The sequence below is a fragment of the Vespa mandarinia genome, chromosome 24 (genome assembly GCF_050613455.1).
Source record: "Vespa mandarinia isolate Hongniang chromosome 24, ASM5061345v1, whole genome shotgun sequence".
Classification (NCBI taxonomy): Eukaryota; Metazoa; Arthropoda; class Insecta; order Hymenoptera; family Vespidae; genus Vespa; species Vespa mandarinia.
This window is the reverse complement of record NC_140833.1, coordinates 1,990,001-2,010,000: the sequence shown is the minus strand read 5'-3', so window position 1 is coordinate 2,010,000 and position 20,000 is coordinate 1,990,001. Positions and strand designations below refer to the sequence as shown.

The following is a 20,000-nucleotide window of genomic DNA, read 5'->3' as shown; positions in this document are numbered from 1 at the left end:
ATATATATTTAAAAAATTGTGATTTAGAATAATAATTATAGACTCAATTTCTGCTTAATTATTAAAAATGTTTATATATATATACATATACATACATATATATCTGTGTACATATATATATATCTTGTTTTGTCTCGTATCTTTGGCTTATTTTTTTTCTGATGATGATCGTAGTCATCAATTGTTGTTCAGAATTGAGGGTTTCCGATGTATAGAGTAAAAAACGAAGCTCAGTGACGTGTTAATTATTACGATAGAAGAAAAAAACAAGTACGTCTCTTTTATGGTTAGAAAAGTCGTCCTTTGGATTGTTGATTGGTCGATTTGTGTATATGTATATATATATATATATATATATATATATATATATATATATATATATACGTGTATATCAATGAGGAAATTCGAATATACGTGGAAGGTGATGTCCTTCGTTAATCAGGTGATTTGATTGATTTCTTTTGATTTCTTTCGAGTAACTGTAATTCGAAACAATTATTTGTAAATTTTTGCATTGCGCTAGGAAGACTAGATAAATTTTTTTGTCGTTCGCAAGATGTGTCTACTATCTCTTAGCAATTTGATTGGTTCTATGTATGTTGGCAATTGGATTTCATAGTTTTTGATTTGTACAAGTCCAGAGTTCTACAGAGTTGATTCAATGCGGTGGCATTGCTCGCTATCGTGCTTTGTGTTAATGTTGTGTAACATAAGGAAAGCTTGTTAGGATTCATATATTTGATTATTAGGTTTTCTTAAAATGCTCTTTGTAAGATTTAATTCTATTTCATATCTCTTTTAATTGAATAATATTCCTTAGAATAATTCTTTTTCTTTATACTGTTAAAACAAAGTTAAAGCAACATTTCAACGATCTCAGACTAAATTGACTAAACCCATTTCGAAATATTAATCATTACTTAATAAGACATAAAAGATGATAAAAGAAAAGAATAAACAAATAATAAAAGGAAAAAAAAAGAGAATTCTAACGAAGAACCTTCACTCGTAGGCCGACGCAGAATTACGTGAACATCAAGAGCAGCAGTAGTCCGGTATCACCGAGGACGGCCGGTGCAGGAACAACGTATGTCCAAGGCGGTGCAGCAGCAGCATCGTCGGCGGCTGCTGCGACGGGAGGAAGCGGTGCCACGAACTCAGTTGCTCCGTCAGGTCCATCGAATAGCAGCAATAGCAGCGGTGCCGGGGTTGGCGTTGGTGTCGGCGTCGGCGTTGGCGGCGTCGGCGTTGGGAACGTCGGCGTCGGTGTCGTTAACGTTGGCGGCGGTGGTGGTGTCGGTGGCGGTGGTGGCAGCACCGTCAGCGCAGGAGTGGGAGGAGTGAGCGTGGTAGCGCCGCCTGTGGTTGGAAGTGGAAACAACGGAAATGGCGGCAACTGTACGGGTGGTGTCGGTGGCGGAGGAGGAGGAGGAGGAGGCGCTGGAGTTGTTGTTGGTGGTGGTGGTGTTGTTAACAGCAACAACAACGGTGGAAATGTCAGTGGTGGCGGGAATGGTGGATCAGGGTCCAGCGGAAATCCAAATGGTAGTGGCGGCGGCGGCGGCGGTGGCGGTGGTGGTGGCGGTGTTGTTGGTGGCGGAGCTGGTGCCGGTGGCGGCGGCGGCGGTGGTGCCGGCGGTGGCGGTGCACCAACGGGTTACGTCGCTGTACCAATGCCAGGTGGTTTACGATACATCCATCCTTATCCGCAAACATCATCTACGGTATCCTCTGGCTCGGGATCATCGGTTTCAGCTATTTCAGCAGCCATAGCTGCAGTGGCTGCTAACTCGACCTCAGCAGTGACCGCCGCAGCTGCCGTTGCTGCCGTGGTTGCTGCCGCTGCTGGATCTGTACCACCCACCTCTGTACCCGCCACTGCATCTCCCGCTAGCATTAGCCAAACACCACCACCGCCTCCTACGGGAACCGGATACGTTTCCAGGGACGCCTATCGCGGCGCCACTATAAACGTAGGTATCTTCGGCGTCGATCTCATACTTCGGCGAATTTTCCTTATTTCTTTCTCTTAAAAAAAAGAAAAAAAAATTATATATATATACATATATATATATATATGGACACAAATACATTCGTGTTTTATTCTTTCTTATCTTATCGTGATGGAAAGGTTAAAGAAAGGCGGGCTTTTTCACAAGTTCGCGCGCTAATTTTCAAATTACTTTTATTATCATGCGTTAGAATGAGTCTCAGTTGTTTTAAGAAACTTTTTTTTTTTTTATTCCAACAACGTATAAGATCAATCTTACACGAATGATGTGATACGACACATAGGCACAAACAAATAAATATATCAACATAATAAAAGCATATGGGAAGATAACCACTGTCTCTACATATACACGTAATGATTTCATTTATTTTCAATCTTCCGTTCATTAAAAATCTTTAGAGAACATTGAACCTTATTTACAGACAGACCAGTTTTTCCTTTTTTCATTTTTATTCGATTGAGATCGAAGTACGTGCTATCAAGTAGTCGCAGTTATTATTTGATCACATCATTAATCTCCATTGGTTATATATAGATAATGTCATAAAAACAAAAACAAAAAAAAAAGGAAAAAAAAAAAAAAAAAAAAAAAAAAAAAAAAAAATTATCTCTCTTTCTCTCTCTCTCTCTTTATTTTTCTCTCTCTTTCTCACTTCTGATCAGCGTCAGCCGATGGTGTGTGCGTTTATGGTTGGTCAAAGTAATAACGACTGTAGATACGCATACACGCGTACACAACTATTAAAGTATAGTTAGAAATTCTTGGATGTACGCGTAAACGTACTCAAACACACCACAGTTATGGTCCTGTCCTTGACTTTCACCGAGCGTGGGTCTCCTTCTCTCTATCTCACTATCTATTCTTTTTCTCCTTCTCCTTCTCATTGACAATTCAGTCAGTTCTTCCATGCAACTGTTTGATATATCCTCCAAATGAAAGAAAGAAAGAACGCCTGGAAACAATCTTCGTATAGAGAAAATTGTCCTGTTAGAAAATTTTTGTGATGTACTGATTGTTATTGTTATTCTTGTTGTTGTTGTTGTTGTTGTTGTTGTTATTGTTGTTTTTTTTGCTATTATTGTCGTCACGATAATATTTGGTCTTAACGCAGTAACCATTGTATAAACATCGTTAATTGGATTTTTCACGTTTAATGATCGGTATGAATCATCGAAGAACTTATTGATATACTATCTATATTACATATATATATATATATATATATATATATATATATATATACATATAGGTGGGGGAATTCCATGAAAAAATTTTTATGATGTTATTTGTTTATACAAAAGGAAAAAAAAAACAAAACAAAAAAGAAAGGAAAAAAGTCAATGGCATATGAAACATTGTTAATTAAATATTTCAAGTTTACTGATCGTTATGACTCATCGAAGAAGTTATTGATAAATATTATTGATTAAATAAAAATACTGCTAAAGTTTTAACATGGTAACAAATAGGTTGTGCTTGAAAGTATTTTGAAAAATCTTGATGGAACATGAGGTGTGTAGGCGAGTGAAAGTTGCATTAGGTCTAGTCGTACAGTGTGTATCAATATACTTCTGTGATACGTATATATATATATATATATATATATATATATATATATATATATATATCTACTTTTATATACAGGATAGAGGAATTTAATAGTTTTCATCATTTCTTAGCATCATGTTATGATCATTAGTATCGTCCATATTGCTATATTGCAAAATGCTATATATATATTAATTTTTATAATTAAGTAAATAACATAAATTATATTAATAATTTATAAATGTATCCCAAACGTAATGCTATATATATATATATATATATATATATATATATATATATTATATATCACTTTACTATTATGCTGGTAAAATTCATATACAAAAATAATTGAAATCGTAGATAACGACTTTGTTAGGTATGACCTCTGTTTAGAATCATAGAAATAAATAGTGATACGCAGAAAGAATAGACAAGGTTATTATAATCGTCGATTTTCTTAACTTAGGGACGGACATGCGGCAAACATCATTCGTGTAGGTATAATCGGCAATATGTGTCCTCTTGAACGGGGTCATCGATTTTCTTGAAATAGTCATGCAGACTGAAAGGATATCTGGAAAGAGAGAGAGAAAGAAAAAGAAAAAAAGAGTAAGAGATAAAGATACACAATAGATAAAAAAGGAGAATATACCGCCAATCTATAAAAATAGAAAAAGTAATATGATGATTAATTTAAAATAGATATATATATATATATACATATATTTGTGAGAGAAGATCGATCGATCTATAAGAATACAAATAACACTTACTAATAAAATAATTAAAACTAATAGTCATTTCGAAAAACAACAAGAACAAAACGATCTTCATTTAAATTTTAATTTAGGTCGAAAGAAATTTATTCTTAAATTCTTACAGCAATAGAAAAAGAATCTTGCATGAAACAAAAAGAAACTAAAGAAATATTTATTGTGTACACATATATATATATTGTATACACATATATATATATATATACATGTATGTGTGTGTATATATATATATATATATATATATATATATTTATAAAAAAATATATTTATTTATATAAAAAAAAGAAAGAAGTACAAAAGTAATATGGATTTGTATTTATACATGAAATATATATATGTATGTATATATATATATTTTTTTTTTTTCCAGGTAAACGAGAGGATTGCTATAAGCGTGAGCAGTAGTCCATTATCACAAGTTGGAATCAATGTTGGTGTAGTTGCTGCCGAATATGGTGCCGCGGGTGGTAGTATAAATAGCGGTATGGGAAGTGGTAGAGGAGAAAGACCGAGGATGTCCCTGTTGTCATCGGCATCGGTTGCACCCGCACCATCGCCAACTGCATCGGATTATCAACACATGCCAGGTGCGAGGAATCCAAGAGTAGGCCTTATACCTGTCCAATCGGATCAGTATTGTAGCCGTACTGCCGTTGAGATGGCAACGTTACAAGAGGCGCCGCCATTTAAAAAGATACGCCTTGGCCCACCAACACAGGTTCAAATACAATCGCAATCTCAGTCACGATGTCAGAGTCTTCCACCGGCTGATGCTTGCATCAAACAGGAACACATAGTACCCTTGCAACAACCATTAAGGATAGACACTAGGGTGGGTGTTATGAATATATTTTTTAGCAATTTTTTTCCTTTTTTTTTTTTTTGGCAGGATGAAAAGAGGAATGGGGGACACACGAGTTTTATGTAAATCAGTTAATTAATCTGTCGATGGTTTGTTATATGAGAATAATTGTTGTCAGGGGCAGCCTGCCACAGGTGCATATACACCACAAACAGAGGCAATCTCACCAACGCTTCCAGAGCCCAATACGCAAGAGGATGCACAGTTCCGTAGTACCAAGGATGATCTTTTACAGCAGATCGGTAAAGTCGATAGGGAGATTGCAAAGAGGGAATCACAGATAAGTAAGCTTCGGAAAAAGCTTAAGGAATTGGAGGAAACGGCTAATAAACCTTTGGAGGCCAGTGGTCTTAAGCGACAAATCGAAGAACAGTCGCAACAACCAAAGCATCAGTCATTGGCGCAAAAAATTTATGCCGAGAATAGAGTAAGAATAAATGATTAGATAATAATGTACAATTTGTCGTTTTCTTTGTAAAAAAAAAAAAAAGAAAAAAGAAAAAATTAAATCGGGTCAAAAGTTCTTTTGAACGATTCGCGACTAGTGTTACAGAGATTTTTTTTCTTTCTTTTTTCTCTTATTTTTCGCGAATTGTAAAACATTAAGAGACTAAATTAAATGATTTGAAGAATCAAAGGAGATCGTTGAATAAAAGTAGTAATACATTTTTTAAATCGCCTAAGAACTTTTGCCTCAGTCTCTATATATATATTTTTTCTTATTCATTAATATATACTTTCGAATATTATATATATATGTATATATTATTTGTAATATTTATAATTGGATATAAATATTTATAGACTTAATTATAATTGGATATAAATATTTATAGACATAATTATAATTGAACATAATACGCACACATACACATACACACACAGATCATATATATATATATATATATGTATGTAGTATTATAAATACATTTTCAAATAGTTATATATAACATTGTTATATTTAATTACAGAGAAAAGCGGAAGAAGCGCATAGACTTTTAGAAAGATTGGGCCCTAAGGTGGAGTTGCCATTATATAATCAGCCATCAGATACCAGTGTATATCAAGAAAATCGTACGAGGCATCAAACTTGTATGAGGGCGAAATTAATAGCAAGATTAAGAAGGGAGCATGCTGAGAGAGCGTCCCTTCATAGGCAGCAGTCTCAATCTTATGCGATTCTCGTTCAGGAATGGCATCGTAAGGTTGAACGGTTAGAAGCAACCCAAAAGAGAAAATCGAAAGAAGCGAAGAACCGTGAATTTTTCGAAAAGGTATTCCCTGAATTGAGAAAGCAAAGAGAAGACAAGGAACGTTTTAACAGGGTTGGCGCACGTATTAAGAGCGAAGCCGATCTTGAAGAAATAATGGATGGTCTTCAAGAGCAAGAGGTATTATTATTATTATTATTATTATTATTATTATTATTATTATTATTATTATTATTATTATTAATATTTTGGATCTCCTATTTTATATTACTTAATAATAGAATGATTATTATATATAGAATCTGTTATAAAATTCAATAACACTTTAAAAATGATCCATTATATCGTTTAAGAAAGACTAACTACATATATACAATATTTATTTTTTAATCGCTTATAAGAGGTGATATTTTTTTTTTTTTTTTTTTTTTTTTTTTTTTTTTTTTCGAATTAAATATTTTTACGAATTAATATATAAAGTTGTATTATTTTGTTAAAATTTGTAGAGAGAGAAAAAAGAAAAAAAAGAAAGAAAAAAAAAGAAAAAACAATTGTAAGCTTTTGGAAAGTTTTAATATTGGCGCCACTGTGTCGGTAACTTATCGACAAGCTTCGACAAATTGTGCCATCTGTTGGGACAATAATGTAAATTGTCTTATATTGAGCATGATAAATTTCTCATTGATTTTTTTGCTTTCTTTTTTTTTTTTTTTTTTTTCTTTTTTTTTCTTTTTAATTATAAATCTGATATCATTAATAACGTTAATTTTGAAATAATATTACAGATGGAAGACAAGAAGATGCGTTCGTACGCGGTCATACCACCTCTACTTTTGGATACTAAACAACGAAGGATCGCATTTCAAAATCGTAATGGTTTACTCCAATTAGAAGAATTGGAAGCTTTACATAGTGAAAGAAAATTGATAAACGTTTGGAGTTCTGTAGAGCATGAACTGTTCAAAGAAAAGTACTTGCAGCATCCGAAAAATTTCGGTGCGATAGCTCAATCCTTAGAGCACAAGTCCGTTCCAGATTGTGTACATCACTACTACCTCACTAAGAAAGCTGAAAATTATAAACGGTTGCTACGGAGATCTAGACAAAGGACACGCAGTTCCCGTAACAATCCTAATAATAAGGTACACATTTATTTATTCGATTTTTTTTTACATTTTATATATATATCGTTTATGCATTTTTATTTTTAGTTTTTTTGATTTTTAATTTTTTTTTTTTTTTTTTTATAAGCGAGTAATAATACTAAAGTCTTTTTTATTATTAATCTTCAAAATAAAATCAATATCACAATCGCTTTTTTACTTTTTATCGCTTTTATTATTTTTATTTCTTATTATTTATTTTATTTATTATTTTTTATTGATTATCATTTACAAGCAAATCGATAATAATTTTCTACTTCCAAAATTTTCAAAATAATTTAAGATAAAATCACGCGATATTAATTATCTTTTTTCCTTTTTCTTTTTTTTTCTGTTTTATTTACTCTATTATATTACAAATGAATAATAATAATAATTATTTTTTTTTTAATAATCAAGATATAAAATTAAGCAGACACGTGCAGACCACACAAAGATACACGAAAAATATAAATTAATTCTTAAAATATTTCTATTATATATTACAGGTTAATAATAGTAATTCTACTATTGGACCTATCGACATATTGACAACGGGAGTTACCACAAGGCTGCAACGTGAGCAGCAACAAAAGACGCAGGAAAATCCTCAGAATAATAATACGACAGGTGCGTCGTCTACGACTACGACGACGACGACGACGACCACGACGACAACAACAACAACAACAACAACAACAACAATAACAACAACAGCAACAACGTCTACGACAACAATGACGACGACGTCATCTTCGACGTCTAATATATCGACTGGTACAACGACGTCGTCGTCGTCGACGAATACTACGTCGTCGTCATCGTTGTCATCGTCGTCGTCTTCGACGGCGGCAACGACAACAGCGGCGGCGGCGGCAGCAGCGGCAGCGGCAGCAGCAGCAGCAGCAGCAGCAGCAGCAGCGGTAGCAGCGTCGACAACGTCGACGACGACGACGACAGGTGCGGGTCAAAGTTCAGTGACCCTGAATACGAATATGTCTACCGATTCTATAACGGCAGTAACGACAACGTTAACCACTGCAGCGACGACAACGACATCAACAGCGACTACGTCAACGACGACATCGTTAAATTCAATCCTCATGTCGATTTTTTCATCCTCGTCATCGACGACATCGGCCAGTACAAAGGATACAAAAGATAACGGCAAAGAGAACAAAGAGAACAAAGGAGACAACAAGGATTTACATGTCCTTAAAATGGAGATAAAAGAAGAATCACAATCTAGTTCGGAAACACCATCGAATAAGGATGTCAAAGTCATGTATGTATCATTAATATTTCATACATTCTCATTATATTTTGTTAGATTATTCTTAACCCCCTGTAATTGAATTTTTATCGTATCTAAAGAAAAAAAAAAGGAGAGAAAGAAAAAAGGAAGGAAAAAAAAAAAGAATTATATCCAATTTTTTTTTTATAATATTACTTATAGTATAGTATAATTATAATAATATATTACTTCTGGTATAGTATATAATTATATTTATTTTTATTATCACTTATACTATAATATAACTTATATTAATAATCAAATCATTTTATATATAATATTAAGACTAACTCTAAAGTAATGTTAAAAACAACTTCAATTATCGAACTTCCAACAACAAAAATATATATACATATATATATATAGTATATATAAATATATATAATTTAAAATTTACATTTCCGTTACAGAGGGTTAATTATATATATATATGTAAAATACCATCATAAGAGCGATCCAAAATATGATATTGAATTATTTGACATACACGATATTTGAGCAATCCTATCAGATATCGTTGACTTTTCTTTCTTTTTTCTTTCTTTCTTTCTTTTTTATTTAAACCATAAATCTCATAACAATGATTCTGTAAAATGTACAAGAAAAAAGTACCCCGGGCGAACTATTTTTCAATCCGCATTGCTCCAACCGATTCTGATTTCTATAAAAGCTGGATGGCCTGATTGAATGAGCCGTTTCCATTGGGTGAAAGATATTCAATGTGCAAACAAAGCTCGATATTCCCTAGAACTCATTCCTCCTCTCCTCTCCTCCTCCTCTTCTCTCCCCTCATTCCATACCCCTCAATATCTATCCCATTCCCCTCATGATGGGAATCACTCAGAATTTAATATAGACATGTATTTCTCTTTTTCTCTCTCTCTCTCTCTCTCTCTCTCTCATTTTCTCTCATCCAAACGATGCTACTAAAAAATGCTTTCGCTTAACTTTATCAGCCTGTACGTTTAACTTTAAATAACATACACGCATAAAAGCTTGTTTTAATGCAACTCGATCTTCCAACTTAATGCATGTATATACTAATGAATATTGTATTGCAAAATGATGACGGAATTGAGGTGGTGGAGGGAGTAGGTGGTGGGGATGGTCTATAATAATGTTAATAATATTCAATCGAAGAAACGAATCTACATTATGGAAGTTAATGGTGATAGTAGTGATGGTGGTGGTGGTGGTAGTGGTGGTGGTAATGGCGATAGTGGGGATTTGAAGAGTATGAAGGGGATGATCGGATAGTAGAGGTGGGGAGATGATCAGGGATAGGAGTACAGAGGTAAAAAGGATGGTATAGGTGGGGAAGGGTGTAGTTTACATGGGTTTGATGAAACTGGTGAGATAGTAGTAGAGACAGGAGTACGATGATAGATTTAAGGGTGAGTGGAGGAGTGGTAGCTGGGGGTAACTAGAGGTGGGTAGAGAGAATGGTGTAGAAGGGTGGGAGGAAGAAGAGCACAGTTATTAAGCAGATTGTAATGCTAATCAATGGTTACTGGTTAGTGGATTATATTTACACTGTCAGTCATCGCCATAATTGAATTGATCGTATTAGAAATTTCATATCCAACAGAGAACGCGTTGAACATTGAAGGACAATCATTTGAAAAAGGTTTTCAGAATGATCATCGATTCGTTTTGTCTGTATTCAAATAAACAAGATATTTGAGATTCGATTGAGAAAATCCGATCAGTGTCATTCAGATAAATCATTAAACACAAATTTCTGACAAATATCTTTCCCCTCACCTAATGATAAAAAAAAAAAAAAAAAATAAATACAATAGAATTATTCGGGCGTGGGGGCTGGGGAGAGATTATGGCGGAGATAAAAATTATTATCGTCATTATGTATTATTACTGTACTTGTCTGTGTCACGACGACGTGGGATTTTCATTTTTTTTTTTTTTGTTTTCTTTTCTTTTTCTTTTTCTACTTTTTTTTGTTTGTTTTTTTTTTTTTTCTTTTTTTTAATAATAATAATTATTTCTTTTTTAATTTGTTCGCAGAATGGAAGGTAAAAACACGTTGTCGTCATCGTCATCGTCCTCATTGAACGTCAACACCGCTAATGTACCTGGCATGCAGACCGAATTCAAGGATACGGGTAAAAAGAAAACGAGTTGTAGTAGAGAGACCACCGGTGGTACAGGTGGTGGTGTCATTGGTGGTGGTAATAACGCGGCAGCTACTAGTAGGATTAAGGATAAGAAGAAAGAGAATCATGCCACCCCAATGGAGACTAGTGACGAAGAGGCACAGTCCATTGATACCATTGGTGAGTACTACACAACAATAGCATGCATTTCTATATGGACGTATGATTGGTTGTCTTTTTTTTTTTTTTTCTTTTTTTTTTTTTTCTTTTTTTTTTCTTCCCCCAATTTGTTACAAAAATTTTGTCATATCAATTAATGTCTATCAACGATCATTAGATATAAGATAACAAGGAGCAAAGAAGCGCATGTGTTTCATATGTACCTAGTTTCTAGCTGACTTTTTTTTTTTTCCTTTTTTTTTTCTTTTTTGCTTTTTTTCTTTTTTCTTTTTTTTCTTTTTTTGTTTTTTTGTTTTTTTTTTTTTTTTTTGCTTTTTTTCTTTTCAAATTAATGGTTAAAAATCGTAAAAACTAACAGAAGGACATTTAACGTGATCCTCGTACGTTTTCCATTCCCAATGAAATTTCTCTCTATTAAACATTTGTCATATATTCGATTATAATATTTGGTTTTAATTTTAGCCCAATGATCATTATTGACAAATATTTATTTATCGTTAATACATAATATCCATTGTAATGTATTCGTCATATTTATGCATTATAATAGCGATAATTATCTATGACAGTAGATGTTATGTGCTGTATGTGTGTGTGTGTGTGTGTGCGTGCGTGTGTTATTTTTTTTCTTTTTATTTATTCATTTTCTTTTTTTTTTTTTTTTTTTTTCTTTTTCTTTTTTTTCTTCTTCTATACCGTTGTTATCTTTTCAATGATTAAAATCAATGTCATCGTTATTAACAAATAACGTTAGAACCATTTGTATCAACGTTTAAGTAGCTTTAATAGAATTTCGTTAATTAATTGTTATATGAAACCGTATGGAAATAATATTATTATAATTTATAATATAGAAAATGAATTTAGTTATTAATCGAACAAACGAACACTAAGAGAATGTTATTTATGGCTAATACACACATATGTGTACATACAAGCGCGCGCGCACACACACACACACGCACATACGTACACGCTGTTACATATATTATTGGATAATTTTTAATACGACTTTTTTTTTCTTTTTTCTTTTTTCTTTTTTTTCTTTTTTTCTTTTTTTTTTTTTTCTTAATATAATATCTCATTAAGATTTTTTGAATTCGTAATATAAGATTTTTCGTCTTGCACAACGGGGTGCGTATTGCTCTTTTTGTTTCTGTTTTTGTTTTTTTTTTCTTTTTTGTTGTTGTATTTCTTTCCTTTTGGTTTGCTTTTTTTTACTCTCTTATTTTTTTTTTAATCTTTTTTTTTTGTTTCTTTTTTTTTATTTTTTTTCATTCACGGTGCGGCGTGGTACCATCTACAGGTTGGCTCGTTGATTCTTGATCATTAAACGTAACAACATCATCCCTGCTGTTAACTCGATTATTATCGTCGACATTAGCGTGACATAATTTTCTATGCTTGTGTACGAAATAATAACTCGGAAATTTACATCCGCAGATTTTACACGGATAATATTGAACGTTCAAATCAAGAAGTCTGACCTCCCTTTTGTTTCTCGAATTATTATCCTGTCGATTTCTATCGATCGTTGTAGTTGTCGTCGTGGCCGTCGTTATTGTATCGCCGTTAGATCTCGTTGGCAACAAATGTCTCTTAGCGTGTTTTCTATAACAATATTGGGACTTGAAGGTATGGCTGCAATAACCACAACTGTAGTTACCAACATTGTTACCAGAATCTGTCGTTTGTGTGGTTATCATAGAATCCGTAGAACAATTTCGTATTCTGGTAGTTCCCGAGCCACCATTTTCATCGTTCTCGGTAGTTGTTGCTCTGGTATTGTCATCGGTGCAATGCCTTTGTATACGTGACTGCGATACGATATAATTTTCATTTAAAACACGATGAAACTTAACGGGTCCGTCACAACAAGCAACATCGTAAACCACCGACAAAACATTGCCGGAAGATGATGATGAGGAGGGATCGTTAACGTTGTTAGAGTTGTTATTAGTTATACGAATCTTGCGTCTGTGGGATGATGGTCTGCCGCGATCAACATCGGTCGTCGTTATATTAGTCGAACACTTAGGATTATCGTCATGATTAATTCTCATAGGTGAGCTTACGATCGAATTAGTATTTTCATTGGATCGTCCACTTTGAGGCATCGAGATGTTATCAGTTGTTATTGTTGTTGTTGTAGTTGTTGTTGTTGTCGTCGTGGTCGTCGTCGTCGTTGCTGTTATTGTCATCGTTGTACGTGTAGAATTCATAAATTCACGTCGATCTATTGAATTATTTTTCTTTCCTTTACGTGACATGGGCGAGGGCGATCGTGATAACGACGAGGAACGTGACGCTGCCGATGGCGATGATGATCTCGATGCGAATGCATTAAATGCCGCGGCCGCAGCATTGACGTATGGAATAGACGAGGACGTTGGTGAAATGGTATCTGGTGTTGTAGATCTCGAATGGGATCTAGATTTAATAACGTTGATCGTTCTTTTGTTTAATCGCGATGGAGACGATCTCGGTGATCTTGAGATTTCACGATTGGTCGAGCTGTTGACAAAGAATAACAACAACAACAAAAATATATATATATAAAATTTAAGAAAAATAATTAGAGATTTGTATCGATTTATATAAACGTGAAACATAACTTTATAATATAACAGATTTCTAATGCTAACCTGTAATGCGTATTAACTTCTTGAGTATCTTGACTAGTTAATGTTGGAATGACCGTAACGTTTGGTGAAACGGAAGGTGGTATTAGTACAGTCGTTGGTTGCATTTGAGGTAAATGTGGTGTTAGACCGACGGATCCTGGTGCTGTCGCGGCTGATGGGTAAATTGAACTCGTTTGAGGCCAACAAAGTGGTGGTCCCAATACTAATCTGTTTGGTATTGGTCTCAGTATACTACCAGGACCTGAACTCGACGTCGATGTTGACGTCGAAGTTGGTGTTATTGGTATAGGCGTTGGCAATGGAGGTGGTCCTCTTAATCTGAGTAAAGCTGCTCTGCATTGTTCCAATGCACCAGGCATATGTAACAAATGCGTTGCCAATAGTACACTGTACACGTTATCCAATGTTACCTCGAGTCGACCGGTATACATGTAATTTAACAATGGCGCAAATGCTTCTCCTCCTGAAACATTTAACACACGCACATACACATACGCGCGCACACATATACATGCGCGCACAAATACACGTGCGTGCATATATATATATATATATATATTGCTTGGCTCGTAAGAACACACGTATTTCCTTTTATTCATAACATTTAAATATCATTTCGATTCTGAATCGATCACTGACGATAAAATAAATCGAGTGGGATGGGGAGAAAAATATAAACACTTGCTACTTTTGATTCTTCTTTGTCTTCTTCTTCTTCTATGTTTCGATGATTCATAAAAAAACAAAACAAAAATGAAAAACAATTTCAATTACCGATCGAAGATACCGAGACAGATGTAACCGGCTGTCGAGTGTGGTGTTGTCCACCGATCGCAGTTGTAGTTGAGTTACTGGAACTTGCCGAATTCAATCCACCACAAGAGCCACCAAAGTTTGCTCCATTGCTCGAACTAGCTGCCGCACTGGCCAGCAAAGCCTTCAGGTAGCCACTGTGTGCCGCTAGAATGCCCTTGTGTGCAATGAACTGATGTTCACCCTCGTTTCCAACTCTGATCACTGTGTCGGGCGGCGATAGGGTTTCTTGCAAACGATTATAATTATCCGCGGCACTTTCGTCACCGAACCAAGCTCTATACAGGCTGTACATCCTGATCGATTCAAATTAAAAAAAAAAAAAAAAAAAAAAAAAGGAAGAAAGAAAAAATAAACAAAACGAACAAATAAAAAGTAAAAAAGAAATCAAATGACGATTATGTCGTGTTTGGATCGGATCAGATGATGGACTTTTAACGAAACTATTTAATCAAAGATCTGCTAATTATATCCGAAATAACATTATCCCACATTTTACTTTATTTTCCTTCGACGACATTCCCTGAATTTCACTTCTTAAACGTATATCATTTTAACACCATGTAATCTCGATTTTCTTTGATTATTTTTTCTTAAAATATAAAAAAAGAAAAAGAAAAAAAGAAAAAAAGAAAAAACAAAAATAAAAAAAAGAAGAAGAAAAGAAACAAAAGGAAATTAAAAAGAAAACTTAAGAAAGAAGAAAAAGATTCAAAATAACAATACAAAGTTTGTATTGTTTCGATTCAAAAGTAATAATTATCTTTCCTCAGTGAAAGCTTTTCTTTCGCTGTCGTCAATGAAACGACAAAATCCTTCTTAACAGTTGTTGCCGTTGCGTATACCTCAGATAAAACCTTCCCCCCCTTTTTTCCCGAACTTTCCAGTATTATTAATCAATAATTTTTATATCGATAACACCAATTAACGTGTGACAAAAGAAAAGACACACACCGTATCCGTGAGTAATACGACAAATTAGAGAGAGAGAGAGAAAGAGAGAGAAAGAGAGACAAAGAAAGAGAGAAAAAGAGAAAGAGAGAGAGTGAGAGAGAGAGAGAGGGAAAGAGAAAGAGAAAGATTGAGTGAGTTAGTGAATGAGTGAGTGAATGAGTGAAAAAGAGAGAGAGAACACACGTAGCGACGGGGATCACGGTTCTCCGTGATTTGAACGCCAGAGTTGGATGGCAGGACCAACGAACAGTTTCCACCTCCATGAGACCAATCTGGTAACCCTCTCTTCTTCTTCCTACTCCTCCTCTTCGTCCTTCTCATCCTCCTTGTTCTCTATGTCTCCACCTCGTTTGTTATTGTCGTAGTAACGATGAACGGATCTCTCTCTATCTCTCTCTCTTTCTCTCTTTCTCTTTATGTACATGTGGTCCGATTTGCGTTAGCTTTTTCCGTATCAACCCTCCCCGTACTCCTACCCCTATCCTCTAGAAACTTTCATAACTGCGCTGTGGTTCGTCGTAGGAACCAGTCATCGCACGGCGTACCCCAACTCTCTACTACAGAAGATCCGCCCCCGAGAAGTTCAGATTGGATGTTCTCGTCTCTGCCACGGTCATGGTACACCACCGGTGTTGCACGTGCGCCGAAATACTCATTCGTTTCATCCTTGTCTCTCCCTCTCTCTCGCTCTCTCTCTCTCTCTCTCTCTCTCGTTCTTTCTTTCTCTATCTCTATCTGTATTTTGCTACCTATCTATACATCTTTCTCTCTTTTTCTCTCTTTCTCTCTTTTACACATACACTTTGCACCCTCTCGCGATCCCTTGAGCCAGGTTTCTTCGATTCGGTTTTTCGTCGAAGGTCGGAATGAGAAAAAGAAACGAAATTTTTAATCAGCTCAAAAAAAAAAAAAAAGAAACAAAAGAAAGAAAGAAAGAAAGAAAGAAAATAACTCTATATAAGTTTCCTGGTGGTTTGTGGAAGACAAAAAGAAAAAAAAAAAAAAAAAAAAAAAATATCAAAAATGCCTCCTTTTAAATACATTTTTTGTCGTACAAAGAAACTGACGTTACGAAAATAACTTTGACTTACTTCTCCTTATCTCTCCTTCGTGTTGTCAGCCATACTTTTCCTTCTTTCTTCCTATTTTTTTTTTTTTTTTTTTTACTTTCACTACCATCAAGAAATTATATGTATCTTATGATGTCGATAGTGATTAATTGATGTCGATTGTTATTAACTGGAATATTATTAGTCAAAGTGTTAAAAGATCAACAATTATTTCTTTTGTTTTTTTTTTCTTCTTTCTTCTCCCTTTCAGAAGACAGGAAAGTATACGTATACAGGAATTGTTAAAAAAGGCAAAGAAGTACTTATTAAAACAGCGAGAGACTAGATGAGAAGAAGAGTGTTTTTTGGGTAGCTCAAGTGCAGCCTTTTTTGGGATGCGTCTTTTGCCGCTCTCTCTCTCTCTCTCTCTCTCTCTCTCTCTCTCTCTCTCTCTCTCTCTCACATCTCCCCTTTGCTCTCTTCTTTCTCTTTCTATCTATCTATCTATCTTTCTACCGAGGTTGGTCTCTGATGTTTTTCATTAAATTAACTCGCGGCACGAGTATTCCTTCTCTTCCTTGGTGTTTGCATAATATCGTTTATAATTCACGTTGCGCTGAATCCCACTTTATTCTGCCTCATACTCCGTAGGTGTAGGTCTCTCTTTTGCTCTTTCTCTCTCTCTCTCTCTCTCCTGTATCTCTCTCTTTATGTCGATCTCTCTTCCAACCCTCGACTACTACTACTACCCTTCTTCTGCGACGGAGTACTTCGGACTCTTTCCCTCTTTCGATCTCGCTCGTGCCGTTCTTCTTCGTAGTTCAGTAGGAAAGAGAAATTGAGCGGTTCATATAAACATGACTGCTATACTGCTGCTACTATTGGGTAGGTGGGTGGTTGGGTGATAGGTGGTTGGCCACTCGTTGAATGGGGGAGGAAAGAGATGCTTCTCTCTCTCTCTCTCTCTCCTTCCTCTCTCTCTCTCTCTCTCCTCTCTCTCTCTCTCTCTCTCTCTCTCTCTCTCTCTCTCTCTCTCTCTCTCTCTTTTGCCACCAGCCATTGCTCCGCGTTCCTTTGCAAATACCAAGATTTATTTTCATATAGTGCGCGAGGACAGACTTACTCTTTTATAGAACAGTAACCATCACTCTCCTTGCCACTTCTCCTTTCCCTATTTCGTCGATCTCTCCTTTTTTTTTCTTTTTTCTTTTTTATACACTTTCTCATTCCTGCTTGACAAATAAATGAATTTTTCTTTTTTTTTTTTTTCATGAGTATTCACGCGATGATAGATCGTTATTGGATGGATCAGTAAATGAAAATTAAGATATATTTCTCTCTCTTTCTCTCTCTCTGAATTATCTTATAACGCATGGTTAACGATCATAACGATCGACAGGTAGTAGTGTTTTCACGTAGATGTAGATCAATTCTAAAGTCGATCCTTTTTTTTTCTTTTTCTAATATAAATTTTACATGAGTTTGTGAACATAGGAAATAATGATGTAGTGATAAGTATCCGCTCATGTATCGTGTAAGATAATTATGTTTTGGATCAGGGATGTAATGTACGATAAAAGAAGAAAAAGAAAAAGAAAATAGATTGCGACTTGTTAGAAAAGATAATTTAATATCGAAAGGAGAACGACGACGACGACGACGACGACGACGACGACGACGACGATCTTCTTCATGTAAACATTCGTTATATCACCCAAACAGATATATCCAAACGAAAGTTATAAATTCGTCTGATTCTCATGCGTTTAAATGAGTACGTCGTGTCCCTTTGATTTTATTTTATTTAACTAAACAACAACACGGAGGAGAATGAAAGAAAACAAATCTCCCTTCTCCTTTTCTCTACTCCTACTCCCTCAGCCATTCGATCCGCGACCCCTACCCCACCCCATCCTAAGCCTCCCCCGACAAAAGGACTACTACTATACTAGTAATAGAGTCCTAAAACGTTCTAATAGGAAAGTCGTCGACAGAAAAGCATGTCCCATTGATTGCCATCAACATGGCTTATAAACAAACGGGAATCGCTAGTCTAGCGAGCGATAGAGAAAGAGAGAGAGAGAGAGAGAGAGAGAGAAAGAGAAAGAGAGAGAGAGAGAGAGAGAGAGAGAGAAAGAGAAAGAGAGAGAGAGAGAGAGAGAGAGAGAGCGAAGAGTATCATCCTCGTTGCCTGTGAGAGTTTTGAACGGGGATATACAGCGATTACGCACATTTCCCAGGAGGCCAAAGCTTCAAATCGAAGCTAACAGACGCGAAACCCCTCTACCAGTTTCCTTTCTCGCATCGTCGTATTCGCACTCGCTTTACTCCCTATTCCCTTTTCCTCCTTCTCCTCCTCCTCCTCCTCCTCCTCTGTTCTCCTCACCACCCCTTGTCGCAACCACCTTCCCCTACCCCTACTCCCCCTACCCCAATTTCCTTCTCCAGTTTATAAACGCTACTTCAAAACGAATGTACTATTGGGATGATGGAGGGAACATTCCTCTGTCATCGTGATCGTTTCTCATTATTATTTCTTCTTCATCTTTTCATACTCCGTTTACTTCTTCTTTTTCTTCTTCTTCTTCTTCATCTTCTTTCTTTATTTTTCGTTTTATTATTCTTCCTTCTCTTATTCCTTCTCGATCTTTTCAATATTTTATTTCGAACAATTTGATTTTCTTCGATTAAATGCCCTCTCTTTAATATTTATATTATTAATAGAGAACTTAACACGTTAGTTATCGTTATTACTTCTTTTTTTTTTTTTTTTTTTCAAATTTGAAAGATTCAGCGTTTAATATCTCGTATCGTGGTTAACACTTGTGAACGATTTAGGTCCAGAGAGACTAAGAGGAAGAGAGAGAGAAAGAGAAAGAGAGAGAGAGAGGGAGAGAGAGAGAGATGGTTGGAGTGTTGGGTATTGGGTGTTGGGTGAGGGGGTGGTAGCTTCGTAGAAGAAGAAGTAGATGAACAGAAAGAGATAGAGATATGCAGAAATATAGGAGAAATACAGATATATATATATATAGAGAGAGAGAGAGAGAGAGAGAGAGAAATATAGAAAGATCGTGAGTGAGAAGGAGAAAAGAGAGAGAGAGAGAGAGAGAGAGAGAGAGAGAGAGAGAGAGAGAAGCGAAAGAACGCTCTCGACGTCGGTTTAATGCTTCGAGCTCGGTCGAGACAACCTGAGCAAACACTTTCCGCGATATTACCAGGATCGCGCGCGGCCTTCCTTCCTCTCTCAAGAGTTTGCTTCTCTCCCGCGCTTTCACTGCTATCTCAACGTTTCGTACCCCCGTCAACCTCCACCTCACCTTCTTCTTCCTTTATATATATATATATATATATATATATTCTTTTTTTTCCTTCCTCCTTCTCCCTCTCTTTCTACCTT

At 35.4% G+C, this 20,000-nt stretch overlaps 2 protein-coding genes across 8 annotated transcripts in view; one reads left to right on the top strand and one right to left on the bottom strand.

The window, feature by feature from the left end:
• Window positions 1-20,000, top strand: part of Smr (nuclear receptor corepressor smrter) — a 52,093-nt gene that overhangs the window by 16,970 nt on the left and 15,123 nt on the right. For 4 of the 6 annotated variants that reach the window (XM_035868779.2, XM_035868778.2, XM_035868777.2 and 1 more), the window contains 7 exons: window positions 1,013-1,973; window positions 4,710-5,171; window positions 5,320-5,628; window positions 6,173-6,592; window positions 7,198-7,554; window positions 8,064-8,839; window positions 10,874-11,142. In XM_035868779.2, the coding sequence (XP_035724672.2) occupies window positions 1,013-1,973; window positions 4,710-5,171; window positions 5,320-5,628; window positions 6,173-6,592; window positions 7,198-7,554; window positions 8,064-8,839; window positions 10,874-11,142 (3,554 nt within the window). Of the gene's footprint in view, window positions 1-1,012; window positions 1,974-4,072; window positions 4,173-4,709; window positions 5,172-5,319; window positions 5,629-6,172; window positions 6,593-7,197; window positions 7,555-8,063; window positions 8,840-10,873; window positions 11,143-20,000 lie in introns of those variants that run through there. The other 2 variants (XM_035868780.2, XM_035868782.2) reach the window with 2 other exon arrangements.
• On the bottom strand, window positions 12,393-15,469 carry LOC118442764 (uncharacterized). Of its 2 annotated transcripts, none has more exons than XM_085663925.1 (4): window positions 15,446-15,469; window positions 14,562-14,896; window positions 13,788-14,250; window positions 12,393-13,656 (listed from the first exon to the last, which is right to left on the bottom strand). In XM_085663925.1, the coding sequence occupies exons 2-4, from the start codon at window positions 14,893-14,895 to the stop codon at window positions 12,417-12,419; spliced, it is 2,037 nt and encodes a 678-aa protein (XP_085520051.1). In that variant the 5' UTR covers window position 14,896; window positions 15,446-15,469; the 3' UTR covers window positions 12,393-12,416. The 2 variants fall into 2 exon arrangements, with proteins under 2 accessions (XP_085520051.1, XP_035724679.2); XM_035868786.2 differs by lacking the exon at window positions 15,446-15,469 and having other exon boundaries at window positions 12,571-12,753; window positions 12,821-13,656; window positions 14,562-15,166.

What these genes read in the sequence shown, in the direction of transcription:
- LOC118442764 (XM_085663925.1), bottom strand. Translation starts at nt 14,895, where the DNA reads ATGTACAGCCTGTATAGAGCTTGGTTCGGTGACGAAAGTGCCGCGGAT. An exon ending in TGTCTCGGTATCTTCGATCG is followed by an intron (nt 14,251 to 14,561) that starts GTAATTGAAATT and finishes TAAATGTTTCAG; the next exon opens with GAGGAGAAGCATTTGCGCCA. An exon ending in GAAGTTAATACGCATTACAG is followed by an intron (nt 13,657 to 13,787) that starts GTTAGCATTAGA and finishes CTTTGTCAACAG; the next exon opens with CTCGACCAATCGTGAAATCT.